The 24,879-nt window shown below is 37.2% G+C and overlaps 1 protein-coding gene across 3 annotated transcripts in view; it reads right to left on the reverse strand.

The window, feature by feature from the left end:
• Positions 1-2,400: 2,400 nt before the first annotated feature.
• macroh2a1 (macroH2A.1 histone) overlaps positions 2,401-24,879 on the reverse strand; it is a 32,334-nt gene continuing 9,855 nt past the window's right edge. For 2 of the 3 annotated variants that reach the window (XM_069898428.1, XM_069898429.1), the window contains exons 3-9: positions 22,531-22,637; positions 20,975-21,172; positions 17,243-17,353; positions 14,567-14,666; positions 7,068-7,157; positions 4,795-4,969; positions 2,401-3,036 (exon numbers count right to left, since the gene is read on the reverse strand). In XM_069898428.1, coding sequence (XP_069754529.1) covers positions 2,871-3,036; positions 4,795-4,969; positions 7,068-7,157; positions 14,567-14,666; positions 17,243-17,353; positions 20,975-21,172; positions 22,531-22,637 — 947 coding nt within the window. In that variant the 3' untranslated portion in view covers positions 2,401-2,870. Of the gene's footprint in view, positions 3,037-4,794; positions 4,970-7,067; positions 7,158-13,513; positions 13,605-14,566; positions 14,667-17,242; positions 17,354-20,974; positions 21,173-22,530; positions 22,638-24,879 lie in introns of all 3 variants that reach the window. The other variant, XM_069898431.1, reaches the window with a different exon arrangement.

Below are 24,879 nucleotides of genomic sequence, written 5' to 3' on the forward strand. Positions count from 1 at the left end.
TTGAACCTCCAGGGTCAGGCAGTGTCTACCACAACTACAAAAGCAACTTTTCCATCATCATGCTGGCGTTGGTAGGTGCTGACTATAAGTTCATGTACCTCAATGTGGGGACTTCTGGGGCTGCCTCAGATGCTGGTATCTTCAGGGACTGCAGTTTGTTCAAGGCACTGGCTAAAAGTCAAGCCAACCTGCCACCTCCTGAACCCTTTCCTGGTGGAGATCAAGATGTCCCCTACTTCTTGGTTGGTGACGATGGATTCGCCCTGAGGACATGGATGATGAAGCCCTACTCCAAGATAACCCAAGCAGAGAGAATCTTCAACTACAAGCTGTCCAGGTCCAGGCTTATTGTGGAGAACAGCTTTGGCATTTTGGCAAACAGGTGTGCAGCACTTTTTTTTCCTGCCAAACAGTCATATGTGCCAGATTGTAAACACACCAAATACAATTACTTTAATTCTACTTCTATTTTTTTTCTTTCCAGATTCAGATGCTTCCACACCATGACAATGATGTGCCCCCAGAAGGTTGAAAAGGTGGTCCTTGCTGCCTGTTCACTCCACAATATGACAGACATCAGACTCTCAGCTGACAGAGAGGACCCACACACCCATGAAGTTGCCCCTGGAGAGTGGAGACAGCATACCAACCAGTTGGAGGGAATGCAGAGAAGAGGAAGTAACATGCCATCTGTTGTCAAGAACCAGAGAGTGTACCTGACCCAGTACAAGATGGTGGGGCCTCTTCCAAGGCAGTACAAGGAGCAGCAGCAGGAGGAACAAGTACCAAATGATGAAGACCTTGACCGGTATGTACCTGTGACTTGGACCAGGAGTGATGCCAGCACACGCTCAGTCATGTGGTCTCTAAGTCAAGAAGTGTCGTGGTGACGTCGCCACAGTCTCCAGCAGGTCGCGGAGACATCACCCCAGTTGCGGATAAAATTAGTCTCTGCGACATCGCCGCAACTGACGGAGAAAGTCTCCAAAAAATTCAAACATGTTTGAATTTCCGCGCCTCCCTGGAGACCCGGCTAGTCTCCAGGAGACGTCATGGAGACTCGAGTCACCACCAGGTCGCCACTTAGTCTCCAGGCCAATGAGATAGGTTGTGTTATACCTTCTACAATTACCATTGATCCTCTTGCCAATTTTACAAATCATTGTTCTACTTTCAAGTCATTTGAACGACTTAAATCACAGATCCCAACAGGTGTTGAATGCTGTGCACACACATTCCTCGGTAGGCCATCTATGACAAGAGATCTTGTTTGAGTTCGACTGGCATGGTCAACTCCTGCTCCATCTGCAGTTCTCATGTCAGTGCATTATCTGTTCCTAAATGACTTCCTATTGTTGTAGGTTGATTCCTGGCTATACCAACATTTTGTGTTGTTACTTTGGCAAATGGATCGAGGCTGCTAGATATTGATATAATCGGTTTTAGCTAGCTGGCAAGATCTTGTCAGTCAACTGTTCCCTTGTAACTGCCTTTCAAGTAGATTTCAGTCATTGTGAGCTGTATTTTTTTATATATACATCTGCTCAACCGTTTGTATTCACCAGGGTAATTCCACAGGGAATAATGCACCCCCTTATCAAAAGTGATGAGTTAGGAGTGTGGATAGTGCATGGGACCGAGGCATGAACGACAGTGATTTGCTACTCACTCCTGCCCTGGGTCTGAGGGAATACCATGCTTCGTAAAGACAGTTCTGGGTATGACAGAGTCCCTGGCAGTGCCAGTGCTCAGTGGGGTCAGTGCTGGGTGTGAGGGAGACCCTGTCAGTGTCGGTTCTCAGTGGGCAGGACAATTGCTGGCTCGGTGAAATGTCCACACAGGAGTGTGGTAATTGCACGTCATACCTGAGAGAATCTGGTGAGGTTTTTAAATCAGAGATGCTGAATGTGCTTTATTTGTGGTTCTTGTGCAAAAGTCAGTGGAAACTGCTGACATATAAGAGTGCTTGTTGGAGCCAAAAATAAGATGATGACATGATTATGTTGCAAATTGTCATGGGCTGGAGGTAATTTGGTGAAGGAGAGAAGGGAGCAGGGGTGCACTGAATGCCACTCAGGTGACAGTCAGACTATTTAAATATAGAACGTTTTATGGAGCCTCTTTAGTTAGTGACTGGTATAACTTTCTGCCACAACTAACAATTGACTTTAACCTCTGTGTCACTGACATCAAGAAATTTACTTCCACCAAAGGTTCCTATTTTTCAGCTTTACAAGTGGGAAGAATTTCTAATAAATTTCAAAGGTCTGAAAATGGCTATGCATAATGACTGCTCCTCTTCCAAGCCAGTTTTTTTCTTGTTTGCATTAGTAACTGTGAACTGATTTTAAACAGAATGAAAGAACACGATGACATATTTATAAAAGAGAAATGTGCCACCACAGTCCAACTATTTAATAAACAAATGACAAATTCCATTTTATCATAACTCTTGACAACCATTTGTGGTGATTAGATGTAATGTAAACAAAGTACAGTTTTGTAGCACCATGTGATTTCAAAGAGTTATCTTGATGCATCAATGTACCACCACAGAGTCACAAAATGTATCTCCCATCTTCCCCGATTAAGGATTAAAAATATTCAGATTAGCAACATTGGACTACAAGCAATCCATTTTGTCTTTTTCTGATGTAAAATTAAAACCTACAAAATATATACTAAATTACAATGAATTCTAGTGACTTCTGACAACAATGCACAATCCATTTTCAAGCCAAATGTCAGTGCCCTTGTAAAATTAAGAACCAGATTCGTTTGAATTGCCTGCCCTTTGTGGCTTTAGTGACTTACAAAAAAAGTGGTCTGCATCACAATGTTTGAGGAACTCTTTCAGTGAGTCTCCATCTTTAATTGGCGTCTAGTTTAGCCATTTCCTGGACATATATCCCTATGCTTTCACTATCAAAGAGAACGAAGTAGACAGTTTTGATTGAGGATGACATTGTCGATACGAAGTAGCTGGAAATGGCTCTCAGGATCAGCTGAGCAGCATTCTGTTTTGGGAACCCATTTCTGTTGAGGAATCAACAACTGGTTAGAATTGCATAGCCACTGGTACACAGGAAAATGCAAGTTGTGAAACCCAGACCATTCAGAAGAATTGACCCAAAAGAAAATACCATCCAATAGCCAACGAGAGCTAGAGGACCAGATAAGCAGGTAGAACATGGAAAGATGGAAGAACAGAGTTAATGCAGTGGGTGATTTTTAACCTCCCACCATGTGACAAGGTTCCTCATTGAAAACTAGTTCAAATGATTAAATCACATCGAATGCATGGCGACTTGGTAAATTTGTGTCCAAAATTGCCAGGGTCATAAGATGTAAGAGAGTAGGGGTAGAGATTTGTTTTTCACACCAGACGAATGGTGTTCCACAAGCACCAGTGCAATTTGTAATATACTGTATATTCCTCAAGAATTAGCCTTGTTTGTAAAATGTATTCATGAATTGGATGAAAATGTAGTTGACCTGATTAGTACATTTTCAGATGAATCAAAAATTGGTGGAGTGTTGGAGAGCGAAAAGATTGTCAAAGCAAAAACCGATCAGTTAGAAATTTGAATAGAGAAATGCCATTTGGAGTTTAATCTGGACAAATATGAAGTCATGTATTTGGAGGTCAAATGCAAGAGTTAAGTATAAAATTGATAGCAGGACCCTTCAGAGCATTGATATTTAGAAAGATCTTGGGGTGCAAGTCCATAGTTCCCTGAAAGTTTCAACTCAAGTGGATAGCGTGATGAAGAGGGTGCATAGCATTGGTCAGGGCATTGAGTATAAAAAGTTAGCAAGTCAAATCGCAGTAGTATAAACGTTGTTTAGACCACATTTGGAGTTCTGTGTGCAGTTCTGGATGCCACGCCATTGGAAAGATGTGGAGGCTTTAGACAGAGTGTAGAAGAGGTTTACCGCAGTGTTGTTTGGATTAGAGTGAAATAGCTGTAAGGTTGGACAAATTTGGATTGTATTCCTTGGAATGTTGAAGGTTGACCCAATAGAAGTATATAAAATTATGAAAGGCATATATAAGAGATAGAGATCTTTTACCCTGGGGTGAAAAACACCAGAGGACTTAGGATGACGATGAAGGTTTAACAAGAGATTTGAGATGCAGGCGTGTGGTTTTTTTTAAAACACCCATAGGGTGGGAGGTGGTAGGAGATACGGTGCTAACATTTAAGAAGCATTTCACCAGACACATGAATAGGCAGGTAATAGAGGGATACAGGCCATGTGCAGGCAGATGGGATTATTTTAGATTGACATTACAAGCTGTGAAGACATGATGGGCTGGTTCGAAGTCCTACATTTCCAACAATGGCCTAGGTCAAATTTGTCTTTTTTTAAGTAATCTAAATGAGGCTCTGAACCTTCTGATCAAGTCCAGCATAACACCACATATGCAGTAAAAATTACATCAAAATAGTTACATGGATTTTATGCCATTGTATGAGCTCAGCAGCCTCTGTGTATCAATAAGCAGGGTGAGTTGGAATCTGGTTCCTGAAAAGATGCTGATGGTGCATCATGTACCAATATGGATTTAGTGGCAGGATTTTTGATAATGTTTTATGGTCTAGCCCACAAACAAAATTGTCTACTTGATAAGGTTACTAGGCTGGATTGTTTTGTTAAATGTAAGATGTGTTAAGAACTCACCAAAGACAAATTTCTTCCATACAGATTTTAGCATTGCTAAAAACAACATCTTATGTGCATGGATATCAATTGCATTTACATTCCACAGGATAAAGAATGGTTCCACACCTGCCACTGCCGATTGAAGGAAAGGCGATAGACTTCAGCTTCTTTTCATCTGCTAATGCCAGACAGTTCTTCACCGTTTTCTCCAGGAGCTCCTCACATTTGTCTGACCCCCAGCCAGGGCTATTACAATGGATAACAAATTTGGCAGGCAGTCCATGGCCTGAACTAAGCACAGCTAGCAAGAAAAAAGTGAAATATTTTTAAATCAGATTACAATTATTCCCCCCCCCCCAAAGAAGAAATGAGATTAAGGTACTTTCCAAGACCTAATAAAATAAAATCTGCAACGTCCAACCTTGGGAATTCAAAGGGTTGTCAAATGGGCATCAGAAGATCCTTTTTTGTTTTGAATTATCTAATTTCTAGAAGGAACCAGTGAAAATATTGTGAATTGTTATATTAGAGAAGTAAGTACGAAGATTTAAAACTACTGAATTTGTTAGAAAAGGTAGATGTTTAGAATCTGCAAAAGTTCAGATCTCAGCGGTGGCATACTAGTTACCTAGATCCATACATAGTTCAGCAAAGTACTAGGGGATGCCATTGGTCTCCTCCTTTGCATTTCTGAAGGGTAAAAGGGGGAAATCGAGATGCTGAGTAATTTACTAGTTTGATCTAATGCTCATTTGTTATTTATTCATACTCAGAAATCAAGTAGTAACAAAGCTCAAAATGATGTAAATTAAATAACATCATGCACAGACATGGATTTTCTGGCACAGGCAGAACCTTGAAATAATTTGTTCACAAAGTATCAATGAGGTGTTGACAGGATTTCAACTTTACCAATGACAATTTGGTAAAGAGTCTGACAAGAGTATTTTTCCTGGGGATCAATGGCATCTGACATTGTGATGACAAAGCAAACTGAGCAGCCTATCACATTCAAGTGTAATTAACCATCAGCAAACCAGGAAATAAAAATCTCCATGTTTTATAACTTTTTAGAGCAAAATAAGGAATGGAACTGATACACAGATTAGGGTAGAAATATCATAAACCTCAAAGTTATTATTTTAAAATCCATAGAATTTTGAAATAATTATTCTAAAGGAATGGGACCCTGGGGCAAAGAGGTTTCTCAGTAGTAACTAGGACTTAGTATATACAGTTACCTCATTAAACAAAGCACAACATTTTCAATGGCTTTCACAAATAAGAGTGTAGTAAAATTAAACTTTCTACTCATTCAGCTTGTGTTGATTGTAACAAAGCAATAAGCGCAGCAAAGAGCATACTTACAGTAATTTTCACATTTTTTTTATACATAGGTATAGGCCAGCTTTGCAATTATAAACACAAATTCCAAGATTCTTGAAAAGCTTTATCTAACAAAGATGAATCAGAAAAATATCCAGCAGGGACAAAAATATAGAGGAGGATGTCCATGTATCTATATTCCAAGCAGTATGGTCAAACTAATTATTGTTATCTGGCAGTAATTCACCTGAATAATACTTTAGCCTCTATGGAATAAAGTGTGTTTACAAACAGAAATATTAAAGTATATTATTAAAAAATTGGCAAGCAGAAGAAATTAGACTTGATAGAAAATGGTTCCATCAAAGCTCAGAAATAAGCAGTTTGATTATCTGATAGTTTTTTTTTCTTTTTCACAAAAATAGTGCCACCAATTGAAGACAAGATTGTTTGCATTGATCATATCAGGCTACAATTATTCATTCCTTATATACAGTGTGTTACCAGCCAATTCACATGTTAATTTTAACATGAAAAAAACACATTTCTTTGTGCCTCTCCCTCAATCAATACAGTACAATTCCATAGGCAATTCTCTCACTGGGGTATATCCCACAAAGACACAATATGAATATGTTCCAGTTCTACAGATACCGACTTGTATTGGAGTATGGGTTCACTGAGGTCTAGTTGCAAGGATGCAGACTCCAATTGGAGCTGAGACAATCAGATCATCACAAGGCGTACTGGATCCTCAACTGAGTTTGTTTACTTTTGAGTGGAGGAGAGAGTTTCCTGCTTATAATAATGGTCGATGGTAAGGTGGTAAGAAATGTTCTCCATAGTAGAGGGGCATAGGTTTGAGAAAGGAGCTTGTACAGAATCTGAGGAAGAATTTTTTTTTTTCCTTAAACGCAAAAAATATAACTGGAATCCAAAAACACTTGATTAACACCTAAAACAGCAATGCAATCACCACTATAACCCAAATGAGATTGGTATAGGAAGCCCAAAATGCTTATTTCTGAGCTACATGACTCAACAATTTTATGAAATGGAACAAGTGATTTTACCTCCTGCTGTTTCCAAGGGACCATTTTTCTTGCGCAGTTCATTCACAGCTTCTGTAAACTCCTTGCCACCCTTCTTCTCCAAAGCATTTCCTGATATTGAAGATAGAATTTAAAATGTACTACTCTAACAAAAGCAACTGAGGTAACATCAAATGGCCAAATACTGAAAAAATGCTACAGAATTTGCAAGTTAGTAAGAACCATTGAGAAATCTCACGTGAGGTTATTTTATACAGACAGAAAGCCATAAATATATTTGTCAAAAGTTAAGGTGCACCTGATTTCATACACTGAGGGGGGTTCTGGAAATTGTTAAATGTGTGCTATATCACCGCATATCTTTTAAAGGTTATTTTCAGGGCAACTAAAATCCTTTGTAGAAAAACAATCCCCTTATACGTCTTTTAAAATTATTGAGCAATCAAAAAAAATGTTCCAGATGACTGAGCAGTTACTATGGTTGACATTCAATATTTAAATAAAACTGTACAGAATGAAGTTCTTCAGAATGTATATTTTACCAATTAACATAATTAAGATTTACCTTTCATGGAAACTGGTATTATGGTATTCCTTCAAATTTATCAATTTATCCAAATCAATCTACATGGTTTGTTTCTAGTCATGATCTGAGTTTAATTCAAATTAATCTGCAAATAAGACCCTCTAATATTTTATCCCCAAGAAAATACTGCAAAATATAAATTCATTGTATGATGTCGAACATGATCAAATATTTATGAGAGGTCATTTTATACAGAAGGCTGTTTCCACAGCAAGATCTGCCAAGATACTCTGCACTCAATTCAGGTGCTACTCAATGTGTTGTCCCTGCAAAATGATCGACCTGCAAAATTCCATGGTGGATTATAGTTTATGTAAGCAGGTATTTTAGGTCAGTTAATCCATTTCTAGGAAATTGATGATTTCCCCTCCATTGAAAGAAAAAAAAATCAGGCAACTGCTATAAAACCACCCTTTCTACATAACTGATTGTATGCTCCAATGCAAAATGAAATTGATCTCTTAATATCTTCTATTATATAAATCAATCATACAGTTACTTGCAAATCAGAAGTTGCAAACTCCGTAATAACAGGGATCATCTATTCATTGCATCTCCTAAAGCTGGTATCAGGTATTGCCAAATGGATTGAATATAAAGCTTCTTCTACAGTATCCCAACAATACGTCAGAAGGGCAGATCAATAGCAGGACTCTGCACCTAACTCAATTTATTTTAAAGCAAAGTCATGTTAATCAACTGTAAGGTCCAAAATCAAATGCAGGGTTTCTGCACTCAGTTAGATGCTGTTGCCTTCTGATCATGTGCAACAAGAAGCTGCATTTAAATTGTGAATCGAGAAATCAAAAACTTTGTACCATTTCATGAGATACAATCAAACAAAAATGAGGCTGAGGCAGGGTCAGATTAACATAGTAGTGAAAGTAGCTCATGCTATGGGCCTTGGATTTTCAAGAGCCCCTGTGTTTATATACCATAAATTATGAGAAACATTTGCGTTTTGATTTTTGTGCAGCGGCCATACCGATAATCTGTGTTAACAACCCCAGATAATGAAGACAATTGGCTAAAATCGCTAACCTTAAAGGGGGGTACCACTATCCTCGCCTCGCTCCTTGCCCTGGCTGTCCTTCCCCCACCACCCCAGCCCCCATTTAACTCCCGACGCAGCAGCAAAGGTGGAGTGCTGCCAGAGTTCACTGGAGCACCGCTCCGGCATCTGATTGGGCTGCTTCGGGGCTGCCCCAGCAGCTCATGGCAATGGCTCAATGCGGGAACAATGGCCATCTTTGTGGCCTTTAATTCCCCTGCCAGCACCAGGGAAGACAACCATTGATCCTGCATTGAGCCAACCACCACTGCCACAGTAAGTTTTAACAAAATGTGTAATTAAGTTTTAACAGGGAAAGGGAGGGGAGGGCGCAATGGAAGTGCAAGTGTAATTACAGTGTAAGTGCAAAATGTGTAAGTACATTTTAATGGGGGGGGGTGCAATTTCAGTTATTGCCATAGGTGCTACGTTCCCTAGATACGTCATTAGTCATCATTAAATATATAATAATCTGAGAAAGCTTGCATCATTTTGTTAAGAATAATTAAGACTACTTCAAACTTACCAAGAAGGATATGCAGGGTTAGTGTCAGACACTCTCTTGGGGTGGTTTGAGGATGGCACAGTCACATTTCCCTCTCATTGCCCCGCCACTCTGCATATGCGCCAACCAGCACTATTTAGGACCGCGCATGAGCCAGCCGGCACAAATTAGGGTCCCTTTAAAATAAATGCTATGGGCCCCGCAATACCTTAAACCAGCACTGGACAGAGGTCTATCAGTTGGAGAATAAAGGTTTGTCAAAAGGTAGGGTATCAAGAGAAGGAAGTGGAGGGAATTCTACAACCATAGATTAAATAGTTGGCCACAGAGTAATGGCAATGAATTAAGAGATAAACTAGACATCATTGAGAAAGATAGGAAGCAAAATAAATGTGGTTTGGTGGGTGAAAATTGGTGGAGAAGGAGGAAGTACAGCAGTGCAGTGGACAAATAAAGTTCTTTGCATGATTCAGACTAATTGCTCTGATATACTGGTGGAGGCAATATGAAAATAGATGCCAGGAAAGAGATAGTAGATGCATTCCACAGTAAGACATGATTCATCCTGGAACTTAAGTTTTGGAGAATCAATTACAAGTGGCATCATAAAAATTTTGTTATTATTCTCTTTTATCTGGGTCAAATGACACAAATTGTACATCATTTGGAATACCATTAATAGAGATGGTATTGCTCTATCCACAGGATAAGTTTAGTTAAACTCTTCCATAATAATGCAAACCCAAAAAGAAAAGCAGTGGAATTGTTCTGAATTATATCCCAATTTGAATAAAAGATGAATGCAAGCTTAACAGTGTTGAGGCCAGACCAAACCCATTGGTGAAGATGTTAAGAATGGAAACATGAGAATGGAGCCAACTGAGAGTTTGCTAAACTAGACAGTGGAGGAATATTGAAGGAAAATAGTTTGCATGCTTCTCCATAAGACAAAGCAGAGGTCAGGATTAACCTTAATCCCATTAATACAACATAATGCAGGTCACCAACTCTGGCTTCTATGGTAACTATACAGACAGTAAATATATGCTTTCTGGTTATAAGAATGACTTGAAAATGGCTTGAAGCACCCCTGATGACAATGCCCTGCACTGGAGGCTAATCAGAAAATGGTGAGGCACAGAAACTGTCAACACTACATCTTAAATATTGTTGTAAACTTGTGCCAATATTGAAAAAAAGGGTAATGGCTTTCTCTAATCATGCAACAGTTAAAGACAGACCACATGAAGCAAATCAGTTCATGAAGATTCAAATACTCCCTGGGTTTAGCAGTAGTTTAGTCAGTGCATTCAATGTCCCAGAGACAGATTATTAAAAAATTGTGGAAATTTACCTTCATGGAATATAACTTTATTTGTAAAATTAGTAAGACAGTTTTCAATATTGTGAAGCTGAGTATACACCAGAATTTTTCAAAATGCAGTGGAATACTGAATTAAATAATTATTTTTTTTAGAAAATTTAGACATTCAGCACTGTATCAGGCCAATTCTGCCCTACGAGTCCATGCCACCTAATTTACATCCCACTACATTTTGAAGGGTGGGAGGAAACCAGAGCCCCTGGGGAAAACCCACACAGACACGGGGAGAATGCACAAACTCCTACAGACAGCGCCGGATTCAAATCCAGGACCTGTCTCAATTGCTGGCGCTCTCAAGGCATTGCGCTAACCGCTACGCCAACCGGGTTGCCTGGTTTTTTACATCCTAATTTTTTTTTTTTTTAAATATTTGCTTGAATTTGTCCCACACTTCCATAAAAACTAATCTCGGTGTTTGATGCTTCTTTTTCCATTATTTTTATTCAAAACCAATTCAAACCAGTCTCTCTCAAATTTATTTGTGGGAATCTTCCATAATTTGGACGAGAACAGAATATTTTAATAAATTTTAAAATATTTTTTTTTGTAATCTAAAATCTATATCGATGGTCTAATTTTTTGAATTCCACTCAATTACTCATACCTTGTATTTTCATCATGTGCCTGATATGGGATGAAGATCAGTAAAAGATTCTAAATCTTTCTGCAAGCCTTATTAAAAATGCATTTGCTTCTGTAATTCAAACCATTTTCATTCACTGTGATGTATACAGTGTGCAGTATCACAAGTAACAAAGCACAGCCACTAGCCCATTTCTGACTGATATCAACCCTCTGAGCACCCCATTCTATCAAGACCAGAGGCAAAGTGGCAAGATTGGCATTTATTTAACCAACAAATGCATCTGGAGGGCATGTACATTTTTAAAATTGCAAGATTATTTTAAAAAAATTGAAAATATTTTTTCCACCAGGAAACTAAAGTTTAAAAAGATGTCTTGTGATGAGCCCCCAGCTGTTAGAAATAGCTCTAGTGTTCAGAAGATTGATGTTAATTGCCTGTCTAAGAAAAACTGCAAAAGCAAACACAATTTTGCAGTGTGACCACATTTAATGACTGTATTTGTCAAATGAATCAGAATGTTTTCTCCTTTTATGCACAGCAAATTAAATTAACATATCTGATTTGCCACATTAGCGGTGGAATTTTAGAACCCAGCTTCACAGTTCAATTTTCTGAAAGCTGCATAACTGCTTCTCAAAAATTCTCAGTCTTTGTGGTTTAAAAGGCATTTAAATGCAATTTTTCATTGAGTTCAAACTCTATATTCCAAGTAGTTATGCTGAAGTTCCAAGCATTGTCCAGAAATGCCCAACATGTTAAATTTTTGATATTTTATTTGGAGGTAATGGAGAGATGCCAACATATGAACAGAAGTGAGTTGGAAGTTATGAATTTCTGAACACCTAGATAGATCTGGGAATGGGTTCAAACATCAGCTTTTTCCTCAGTTACCTTCCCTGCATCATATGGTCAGGAGGAAAACTATTCAATGATGTTATCAATTTTTAGTTTCACTAATAACTGCTTCATTTTTGATAAAAAAATCCAATAATATGTAGAGCTGGCAGGTAATATTGATTTGAGTTACATGGCAAAAAAAAGTAATCTCCAACCACCTCTATTACCAACATCTTAGATTCGATTACTGATGATATATAATCAAACAGCAACACCTACAAGACCAGAGCAAAGGATGAAAATACCACAACAAAAGACTCAGTGCCTGTTCTCTCCTATTTACAAATTAGGTCAGGATTATTAATGAATGTTAATGAATGTTACTACTCCGTACAACAGATGCAGCTGAAAGAAACCTCAAGAAGTTCCATACCATCTAGGATAAAAATCAATATACATTGTTTCCACTGATCTTCTGGGGCTGCAGTACATTTGATCGCATAGGAAACTCACCAAGCTTACTTTGACCAATCTCACAACTCTGCTTCTTCTAATATGAAGGACAAAAAAAAAAATCATAAATACATCTCTTACAGGCCTTAACCATCCAGATAAAAAGCTCTCCTCCATTTTTTCTAAAGTCCAACCAAAATATAATGGGAAAACCATGATCACAAGGACTCCAAAAATTCTGCTAATGCTCAATGTAAGAAGTTCCAAGCAAAGCACACAGCACAAAACTTTCATTAACCAAGCTGGCAGTAATCTCATGATGAGAATCAACAGACATGGAATATGGAATTGCCAAATTGGTTAAGAAAGGTTCCATTCTGAAGTCTGTGTGGCAATATGTTGTTTTGCTCCATGCTTAATGCATATTAAGCATGACATGGATATGGTTAATTTTGACAAAGGGATTCAACAACTGAATGCTATTTTCCAGCCTGAATAATTTATTTTAATGAACAAAAAATAATGAGGATCTTCTGCAGCAGTAAATTTTGACTATAATTTGTTTTATGTCTTGGCATGGTCACTTTGCATCACCAATATTTCCTACTACACATCATATTGACAAAGTATTTGGACTAAAGATGCTATCTGGGGCATAGAGCCTCAGTTGAAACACTAACAAACAGAGACTTTACCAATGCATGAATTGAAATTTGAAAGCAAAGTTAGTTTTTAAATTTATTTGTTAGTTCCTTTCATCCTTCCAGCAAAGAATTCAAGGAGAAGTAATGAAACTTGTGCCAGAACTGAGATATTCAAATATTGCTTTTTTTTTAAACTTGTCCAAGTTGCATTAAAGCCCAGACTCCCTAAAATCATGAGAAATTTATTATCCCCATTCACCAACAACCTGGCCACCACCAAAAGGATTTTTACAAAATCAAAACTTAGGCAACTGGATAAGATATACTAATTTGCTTTTGCTGGAAGCAGGAATTGCCAATCAAGATAGGACATATTTTGCCACTGATCGACATGCACTCACTGCACAGAAGTTTTCATTACCTACTTCCCCACCAGTGTAGAGGTCAGAGTTCGTAGGGTGAACGACAACATCACTGTCAATTGTTGCAATGTCAGCCTGCACAACTTGTAACTATAACAGGCAAATAAACATACAAAACATCAACCATGCTGGAAAGAAAAGTGACAGACTGGATTATCAGCAGTCTTTCACAGGTGATTCCTGCAAAGAACATCTATTTATATTGCACAGAGCAAGCAAATCATAGACATTACAGATTGAAAACTTGATGATCAGCTGAAAAGAAATCTTCAAATTGATTCAGCCTCAACACTGGTCTCTAGGCCTGAATCTGCTTCCTCGACTCTAATCAACCAGCACATTACCACAACATTTGATTTTTAAATCTTATAAACCATCTTTCAAAAATCCTACTTCCCTTGACAAGCAAAGTTTCTTTTTAACAATCTCTTATTCCTTTCAAAGAAGAACTAAACAGAACCCTTGATATATAGGACAGTGACCAAATCTAAAGTTTGTGTGGAATTTTTGAGTTTTTTAAAATTCTGTTCCTCTGATATTATGCCTATATTTTGAAAATTATTTTAAAATTAGATTTGTCCATTTGAAAAGTGTTTAGCAAAACCTTTTGTTCATTTTTTTAAAAAAAAACATATTTAAAAAAAACCTAATGTTGGAACTCTGTGTACAGCATCATAGTTTAAAAAAAACCTTATGATATTTATGCCCCAAATCAAAAAGATAAGCTAAACACTTCTTGGAGAAGCCAAAGATTTTGAATGATTTTCATGACATTTTTTAATAACTGCATATTTTGAAATCTGTTCATGTTTCCAAGCACTTTGCTTTGGTCGATGGGAAGGATTTTTCAAAGGAAGGAGTGCCCCGTCTGTTAGAATAGGTAACGGTGAACTGGAATAAATTATGGAAAAGTACTCACTGTCAATTCTCAAAAAGTTTACAGTGAGAATAAATAAAATCTTCTGTCATAATGAATGCCCAGAATCTGATGCAAGTTTTAAATTCCATAATGCTCTCAGCCAACGTTACCTGCAAAGTCTCATTTTATTTACCTAGGTCATCTTTTAGCTCAATGTCAGCACTGGTAGGATTGATAATGGCCTCCACCTCGAAGCTCGCTATGTTACTGAGTTCACTGTGAATAAGGTGTAACTGCAAGGAAAAGCATTGATACTAAAGTAACAGGGTAGAAGAAAAACAAGGGTGGAGAGGGGTGGGTGAAACAACAAAGAAAATACACTGAAGCAAAGGATAAAGGACAGCAAGCTCTGCAGAAACACAATACATTGTTATGAAACAAAAGCAGAAGCTGTATTTTAATCTCCAGTTTCCTCCTCCATCCACCATTCTTATAGCTGTTGATACCTGAATTACTGAATAGTTTCTGTGGTGACTGCCCACCTTGACCTTATTTTGTACATGGATCCTCTGGGTCATGCAGAAAGCAACTTATGTGTCATGACTATGTAGAAGTCTACTGCTGAAGATTAAATACAATGCAATGAAATTCATGTCATGGATTTTTTTTAATGGATTAAAAAGTAAGCCTAAAGAAGATTGAATGAACTGAAAAACATCCACTTTTAACTTTAAATGGTTGAATATTTTATTATTAGGCGGTGAACTATCACACTGAGCAGGGATTTAAGATTACAAAAAACTCGATTTTAAATTGTAAAGCATTTTGAAATGTAATTTATGTTCTAAATTGTTAAAAAGTCAAGACATTGTTCGTAGTTGACAATTAAATAGCAATTTAACACTCTACCTTCAAAATAGAAAGTGATATGGACTAACTATTTCAATCTTTTCAATTATTTTTCAATTTGCTGCTAATTTAATGTGAGGAAACTGGTAGCCAATTTGTAGATGGCAAGATTGGATAAACAGCATTGAGGTTGGTAACTAAATTATTTGTGTAAGAAATGTTTATTTGGGAATATGTGAGGAATATTAGATGCAAAGATAGCCATTTAAAGATATCAATGGAGTTCTCTGATGCTTTTGATAACTAATCTTTAAATGGTGAAATGTCTTCTGTTATGTGGATATGGCCCTAGTTTAGATAGCAGTGCAGAGCTGTCTCAGTTTACATGCTCAACCTGCAGAGGGATTTAAATCTATTGTCTTAAATGACAGAGAAGTGTGCCAACAATGTAAGAAATTCATTTCACAGCAAGCTGAAAACAGCAAAGAATATTTTGCCAAGGAAAAATCTAATAAATACTTTAAGCAGAAACAAATAAAGATCTGCAGCAAAAAAAAGCAGTAGAGCTACATTTATATTGACTTCAGGGTGCTGCAAGTTTATACATTCATTTGTGCTGCACTCATGCCAGGAAAGGTGGAAGAAGGGTGCAAGCCTGGAATGTCAAAACAGTGGCAGCCATCATCAATGGGAACAATGCTGTAATGTTCCAGACCTATTCCGGTTGCTCAGTGTAGTGGTATCTAATAGATTTCATGTAGATCAATCTTACAACGGTGCCTCATCCATGAACCAGTACAATTCCCCTGTTTAATAAAACTCTTAACTTTGTAGTTAAAAAAAATGCATCAATGCAATGCATACAAGCTTCTGTAGTTTGTGTGCAAGAAATCTATTTTATGGGTTCAAATTTTTATTATATTTGTTTTTTTATTATAACTCCTGACTATATTCTCTATTCAGAGAATAGAGAGAAACAATAAATGGGAGAAGTAGATGTGTGACCTTCAGAAAATTGGTTCAAGGTTATGGATCTTCATTTTTAAGAAATCAGATTTATTAATTACTATTGTTAGTGTAATAAAATAGGAATTACCAAATCATGTCACCAATAAAAACTGTCAGTTATAAATTTTTATTACAAAAAATATTTCAAAGGCTTAAGTATTGGTGATAGAATCATGAAAGCAAATTCAATAGGAACTTTGGTTTGGAAATTATACCAATACTTGAATAGAAATAGTTAATTGTTGCATGGGGAAAGGGACTCTTTGGATAGCTCAACTTATAAGATGACATGGTACAATGGACTGAATGTTCCCCTGTGTCTAATATCTGACTTTGTACTGTCAATCAAAAAATAGACCAATTCTCATATGATCACGTTTTAGAAACACCTTTAAGAAAAACAGTCCCTGAATTGTAACTTTTTAAAGTGTCAAGGATAATGGAAGTCTTTTGATAGAAATGTTTCTCTTGTGAAATAATTTTCTCAAAAAAAAAAACTAGAATTTATTTGCAATCGTTCAAAAATGTGTATAATCAAAGAATGGAGATGAAAATGCACTATTCAGCACAAATGTCAATTGGATATTTTCAAGGTACAGTCAAACCACTGGTATCCGGCACCTATGGGAATTAGTAGATGCTGGATACGTGAATTTTACGGTTGCATGAGATTGCATACTGCATGATTAGCGAATGGCAAGGAACATTAATTTCAAGCTGTTGTATTATTTACCTATTTATTTTCCGCAATTTTGTTTTGGCAGTTGCTTGAGGATGCCAGATGCTTCAATTCCACATAACAGGGGTTTCACTATATTTGCAATAAAAAAGCCAATTTCCTTTACCTGCAAGTTTTCAAAGTGATCATTCTTGGGCTGATTGTTAATATATTGTTAATATAGCACCATTATTGTTAATATAGCACCATTAGCACCATGTGTGAGTAAGACATGGTTGTGTAAATTCACAAAGACTACTATCTTTCCATATTCCTGAGAATTAATTCCTGTACCTTTTGTCCAAGAAAGAGGCTTTTGGTAGAGAGAATAGTAAATGTGTCCCCGGGATTCCCCTCAGTCGTGCTATCTGCTGATGCTGCTTTGCTCACTTCTGTTTGTTTCTTCTGTGAGGGGAGAAAACATTCTTTTTTAGCTTTAGATTAAGATCTGTGTTTTACATTCAGATCATGAATTAATTCTTAAAATCTAAGCCTGACTGCAAAAATTCAAAGAAATATTCTTTTGCTGCACAAGAGTTTGTTTGTTAATTTTGTTGCTGCTTATTAGATTGCTTAATGGATACAGTCTGTCGAGGCAGAATTATTCCTCTAATTTACATTGGGTCTCACTCTGGCAGTGGAGAATGCCCAGGACAGGCAGACTGGTGTGGGAATAGTAATGGGAGCTGAAATGGCATTCAACAGGGAGCTCAGATTGGTCACTGCAGACAAAGCGTATCTTCTCTGTGAAAGAGTTTCAAGTCTACACTTGATGTAAAGGTGGCTACATCAGGAGAGCCAAATGCAGTAGATTAGTTTAGAGGAGATGCATGTGAATCTTTCCCTGCTTAGGTTCCTGATGATGCTGAGGGAGGTGCAAGAGCTAGTGTTGCAGTTCCTGTGGTAACAAGGGAAAGCAGCAGGGGTCACAGAGAAGTGGGTGGGGATGGATGAGCAGATAAGGAAGTCAAGGAGAGATGTATCTAGTGACAGGGTCTCATTACAGCTACCAAAGATTACAGGGGGTGATATGCAGAATGAAAAAGCTAGTGGGGTGAAAAGTGAGGACAAGAGGAACCCTATCCACGTTCTGTTTGGAGAGGAAGGTAAGAGGAAACAGAGGAAATGTGGGAAATGGCTCTAAAGCCTACAGTTGAGGGGACGCTCCATTGCCTGAAAATGAAGGACATTTCGGATATCCTGGAACGGAAGCCTCATCTTGAAAGCAGATGGAATGAAGGTGGAGAAACTAGGAGAATGGGATGTCATTCTCTCAGGAGACAGGAGTAGATATAGCTGTAAGAATCAGTGGGTTTGTAGTAAATGTCACCTAGTCTCTCTGAAGTAGAGGAGGCCACAATGGGAGCACCAGATATTGCTTCACTTGGAAAGACTTTGGTGCCCTGAATGGTGGTGAGGGATGACATGTAGGCAGTGACAGGACTAGGTATAAAGGGGGCGATTGGTGGGTAGGGAGGAGTGAATGAGAGAGTCATGGGGGGAGCATTCCTGTTCACTACAAAGCCAGCCTCCTGAGATGGAAAGGGAGAGAAGTATTGGAAATGGCCCATGAATTTCAGTGCAGGATGCTTAGCAGCAAAGTTGAAAATACTGATGAATTCTGTCCTGTGCAGTGATCAACGTAATGGAGGATGAGTTGGGAATTGGTGCTGGGGTAGGTTCAGAACAAAGACTGGTCCACGTAGCCAAATGAAAAGGCAGGTATAGCTGGAACCTATGCTAGGGCCCATGGCTACACCTTTGATTTGAAGGAAATGATAAACATCAAAAGAGAAGTTATTTAGGATGAGGCCAAGTTCTGCCAGGTGGCTGAGAGTTTTGGAGAAGAGAAACTGGTTGGAATATTATTCCATGAAGAAGCAGAATTGAGTAAAATAGGCAAAGAACATATGCAGGATTTTATTTATAAATGGAATTCTAAATTATTAATATGAATCAGAGATACATGAGACATTTGATTGAATTATGGAATAAAATAGATTATGAGATAGGTGGAAAAGGTCTAATTTCTCGAAGAATGCCTTTACATCAAAAAAGATTTCTTCCTTTTTCTATGAATAATCAATTTTTAAGGATTTCGAGTCAAATGGAGATTACAAAAATAGAAGATTGTTTTGAAGCTGGTAAATTTATTACTTTTCAACGAATGAAGGAAAAATTTAATGTCCTGAATAATACTTTTTTCCATTATTATCAAGTTAGAGCCTTTTTGATTGATAAGTTAGGTCATAATCTGAGATTACCTAGACAAAATGAATTAGAATTATTAATAATTAATTGTGGTATGAATAAATTTATTTCAGGAATGTATAAATTACTTCAAAAAACAGCACGTAAGTTAGGAATACATAAATCAAGATTAAGGAGGTTGATTTAGATAGACAAATAGATGAAAATGATTGGAACCAATTATGTAAACATAGTATGATGAAAATTAGTTCAACATAATTTTTTACATCAATTATATTTAACTCTCCAAAAATTAAAAAAGTTGAATTTAGTATTATCATATTTATGTTTTAGATGTGATCAAGAAACTTGTTCTATTTTTCATTCTACTTGGGAGTGTCCTAGAGTAAAACCTTTTTTGTTACAAATAAAAATATTTTTGGAGAAAATATTAAAGGTAAAACTCCCATTAGATCTAATGTTATTTTTGTTGGGTAATATTAAAGTGATTAGTTTCAAATTAAAATGAATTATGTATCAAATTGAATTTTTATGATTATCTTTGGCTGTTTCTAGAAAGTGCATAGTCATTACTTGGAAATCAAATACAGATTTAGGAATGGTGAGATGGCATGCTGAATTGCGCTCTTGTATTACACTTGAGAAAATAACTTATAATTTGCATAATAAATATAATTTCATTTTGAAAATATAGAGCCCATACTTACAATGTGTTGGTTTGAAAATTTGAAGGACTCTCTGAAAGCTTGCCACACTGGTAACCCTTAGCTTCAGTATTATGTGAAATTAATTTTTTTGGGGCATTCTCATCTTTTTCTGCTTTTCTTTTTATGTTGGGTAGGTGGGTGGAGAGTGGGGAGGGAGGGAGGGAGGGATAAGGGAACTTTATATATACACACCACACATGTATTTTTTAAATTATTCATTTAATAATTGTAGATGTGGTTTTAAAATTCTTAAATATAAAAAAAAAGAAGCAGAAGGCTTTGAGATCTTCCTAATAGGGAATGGAGGTGTAAATCATGCAATCATGGAGGTCTGTGCCCGAGATGGTGGCACCTATACTGGGGACTGTAACACAGAGTTTGCAGACTCTGGAGGAGCAGTGGACTGACACGGTGCACCACAAATGGGGAGAACACATCCTGTTGAGAAATAGAAGCATGGGAGACAACCGTACAGGGAAGGTGATCACGGCAGCAGACTAGCAAAGGGGTCAGCGGCTGAAGGACCAACTCAGTCTGGGGTTGCTGGGACTTGCAGTTGAAGGACCCACACAGGTTGTGGGCTGCTAGAGACTGGCTGATGGGAACCAGGTATTGGAACAGGGATTCAAGAGGATGCAGAAGGCAAGGGCTCCCGAAGGGCCTTGGACGCTGAAGGCTTCCCAATCGTATTAGAGGTTTGGGCTTGGGGCTCGGGTTGCCAATGGTTTGAAGAGGAATCTGTGTAATTGTAAAGGCTATGGGAATGCTGGAGGTGAATCCACAGATACTTAGTGACTTTGAAGGGCTTTTCTCTTGTTGTTAGGGGACCGGGCAATGCTCATGGCGACTCTTTCTTTGCCTTACAGCAGACAAAAGTTGAAGTATATCATATATATTACATTTTTATGCATTATTTCGTGACAGTAAAAGGAACCGTGAACCTTAAAAATTTACCTCCCAGTAAAATTTACCTCTCTGTATCAATATCATTGCTAAACAAATGAGATTTAATATTATCTTTTTGAGTAAATAGATTTTGCAGAGGTATTTTAACATTGTGTAACATTTCACAAAGTCAAAATTTATGAAGTATATTTTTAATTTATACCTTAGCCCCTTTTCCAGACCCTTTTTTGCCTTTCTTTCCTCCAGTTTTCTTTGTAGATTGTGAGGACTTTGCTTTTTTTACTGGGGGTGAGGTGATGATGGCTTCAAGTTTTCCTTTGGACCCTCGTTTCTTAGACAACAGTTCAGGATGAATGTTTGGTAGGACACCTCCACTAGCTATAGTAACACCTTTGAGCAGCTAGAGAAAAAGAGGGTAAAAAGTTAAACGTCCGATTCTATTTGCACCATGAAATATATTTCCACATTCAAATGAGATGAAATCAAACACATCATGAGAGGAGCTTCCATCCAAAGTATCCTTTGTATCTGAACTTCAAAATTTCCAGACTGTATGTTGCTGGAATTTACCTGTTCAAGTATTGAATGAAATAGCATCTGGACACCACAGAAATCATGTAAAGTACTGAAACTAAACAAACCATCAGGATAACTAAATTTTGAGGCAGCTTGGAAATGACAACAGATAGTGGCACAGAAAATCAAGGACTGACTTGAAAAGGTTATTATCACTAAAGTTTTATTTTTCCACATTACCTTGATTCTAGCATATGATCATGGAAATTACCACAAAATAATCTGAATCAATTCTTAGATACAGAAAGTAATAAAACAAACATGGCAGTTGTGGCTATCAGGCAGAATAACAAGAATTCATATCATAATTTTGACTGCATAATAAAAACTTAAGGCAGGTTTTTTTAAACAAAGGATGCTCTTTGGTCCACTGAATTATTGCTGACTCTCAGAGCAATCCTGACAGTCCCATTCCTTATTGTAACACTGAAAGTTTTTCGTTCTCTCACCTGACCACAAACTCCCCTTTTGTTTCTTTTTTTTTAAGCAATTAACCTTTTTTAGAGAGTAATTTTCAGTGGTCTATAAAATTACCATCAGAAGCATCAGTTGGTGAGTACAAAGGAAAATCAGCGTAAAAGCATTTTTAGATCAAATGAACTAACTCAATGTGTCAGCATCATTATGCGATTAAATGAGCTAAATTCAATAAAAGTTAATTTAATGTTTCTCCAACTTCCTAAATGATACAGCAAATCTGAAATTATCTTTGTGTTCATCTTGAGGTTGTCTCTCATAATCCCCAATTTTTTTTTCAGTAAGCAAACCTTTTGAAAAAAGAATGTAGTCCAGTGTTATACAAATAAATCCACATAATCAAAGTTGAGGAGTTACATGTTTTGTTGTAAAGGATTTAAAAGACATTACATTACAGTATTTCCAGTCTAGGAAACCACTATGTCTTGACGTGAAATAACAGGAACTGCAAAGACTGTAGGACTCCTTGCCAATAATTAACATGTAAATGGAGAATATATTTTCAGTTAATCTTATTTTGATTATTTGTTTCATACATTTTCTCCTTTACTCTATTTTGTTAACATCTTCAGTTATGGAATTAAAAACAATTATTTAATAAACAAATATTTTGTCATCTTTTTAGTTTACATACAGGAAGGAAACTACAGAAAACTTCAAAATTTCAAATAATTTCTAAAAATGTAAAGAACTTCCACCACAAACCTGGTTCAGTTCTTCATCATTTGCAATAGCCAGCAGAATGTGCCTAGGAGTGACCCTTCCCTTTTTGTTGTCTCTAGCAGCGTTTCCAGCCAACTCCAAAATTTCAGCTGAAAAATTGGTATTTAGTTTAATAAAATTATTATCAATTTAATTAGACTGTCCCGAACGCAGAATGGAGAACAACAGAAAGCTGCCTGCATGTGCATTTGTAAACAGAATACATATTACATCTCATACAGTCAACTTTCATCGAAGCATAAGCATCCAAAATTTGCAACCAGCAAGAATTTCTAAAAATATCAAGTAATTTCATTTTTTTAAATATAAATTTGAATTTGGTGCACTGAGTTCCAATGTGATTTTGTTCATGTGTGGACTTCCATCAAACTATAGCACAGGAATTTGCTCCAAGTCCCCTCCCTTATGTATTTACAAGTGGCAGTACAATTGTGCTTCATAAGTTCATCGAAGCAGCATCTCTTCAGACCAAATTTGAAAAAAACCCCACAAAATACACAGTGCATAAAGATCAAATAAATAATCAAAATAAATATATATAAATACTTGGAACGGTTGTCACCGTTATAGGATACTGTTTAGCAGTCTCACAGCCTGTGAGAAGAAGCTATTTTCCCAGCCTGGTAGTCCTGATTTTGATGCTCCTGTACTTTCTTTTTAAGAGTAGTGGGTTGAAGATATTGTGTGCTGGATGGAAGGGGTCTTCTATAATTCCCTGAGCCCTCCTTAGGCAGCGCTCCCAGTAAATGTCGTTGATAGAGAAAAGTGATCCTCTCAGCTGATAGCTTTGCAGCTATTATACCTGACAAAATGATGCAGCCAGACAGGACCCTCTGTACTATATTCCTCCATTTTCTCCACTATATTGATTAATAATGCCCAAGACAAAGGAAAGAAGTGGAAACATGCTGTTTAAATATCAAACAGAAAATTGAAATATGTAAAAGACCAGAAAAGATGAAAATCGTAAACTTGTCATGAAAGTATTCAACATGATTTCTCAACAATTTAGAGTATAAATCTCCAAATGCAAAGCTTGAAGTTCCTTCTGAACTCTGCAAATGATAAGCACCATGCAATCCACACAATGAAGCTTTGCAATCAAGATTTCCTTAAAGAGATCAAAGGGTCCATTTATCTCAGCAAAAAAGTAAAGATTTTTTTACCCTGAAAGATGCAAACCATGGCAAAGGTGGTACGCTCTTGATCTTGGGCAGTACCTTTACGCCTCCATACTTTGCTCTTGCCATCACCTCTGATACAGGTTAATCTTGGTCTCATCTGTCCACAAAACAATTTTGCAGAATTCTGCAGCCTCTTTTAACTGTAATCTGGCTATCCGTTCTGTGGCTAACTAATGGTTTGCACCTTGCAACGTATCCTCTGTATTTCTGTTCATGAAGTCTTCTGTGGACAGTAGTCATTGATACAGCCACGCCTGCCTCCTGAGGTGTTTCTGCTTTGGGGATTTTTCTTCATTATGATGAGAATTCTTCTGTCTTCAGCAGTGGAGGTTTTCCTTTGAATACCAGCCCCTTTGCGATTACTGAGCTCACGAGTACACTCTTTCTTCTTAATGATGTTCCAACCCATTGATTTTGGTAATCCTAAAGTTTAGGATTCTGTTACTGGGCGATGTCTGTTACTGTTTTATTCTTGTTCTTCAGCCTCATAATGGCTTCTTTGGCACAACTCATGTTGAAAAATGACAACAACAGACACCAAACGTAATCAAAAGCTTTGAAACAAGCCTTGCTCTCTTATACCTGCACCAATGAAGCAACTAAACATACTTGAGTACTCACAAACACCAGTGAAGCCAAATGTCCCAAACATTATGATGCCCTAAAATGAGGGGATTATGTATAAAAAGTGCTGTAATTTCACATGGTCAAACCAATAATCAAATAACCTTGAAAAAAATCTATAATGTGCACTTTAATTACATGTGAATTGCTTGATTTCAAATTTAAAACTGTGGAGCACAGAAGCAAATAAAGGAAAAAAAAGTGTCTTTATCCCAAACATTATGGAGGGCATTGCATATATAAATAATTTCTAAGCTTTTATTCACTACCTGCAGGAAGAAACAGCCTGGCAGTCCTGTTTTTTATGCTCTTGTACCTCTCCCTTGTCGGCAGTATCTCAAAGATACTACGGGCTGGATGGTAAGGGTCTTCAATGATTCTCTGAGCCCTCTTTAAACACCACTCCCTGTAGATATCGTCGTTAGAGGGAAGGAAGGTCGCAGTGATCATCTTAGCAGTTTTAATCACCCCCCTATGAATAAATATCTTCCATAATGCCATTCAGTCATATTCATTTTAAGGC

The sequence above is a fragment of the Narcine bancroftii genome, chromosome 9 (assembly GCF_036971445.1).
Source record: "Narcine bancroftii isolate sNarBan1 chromosome 9, sNarBan1.hap1, whole genome shotgun sequence".
Lineage (NCBI taxonomy): Eukaryota > Metazoa > Chordata > Chondrichthyes > Torpediniformes > Narcinidae > Narcine > Narcine bancroftii.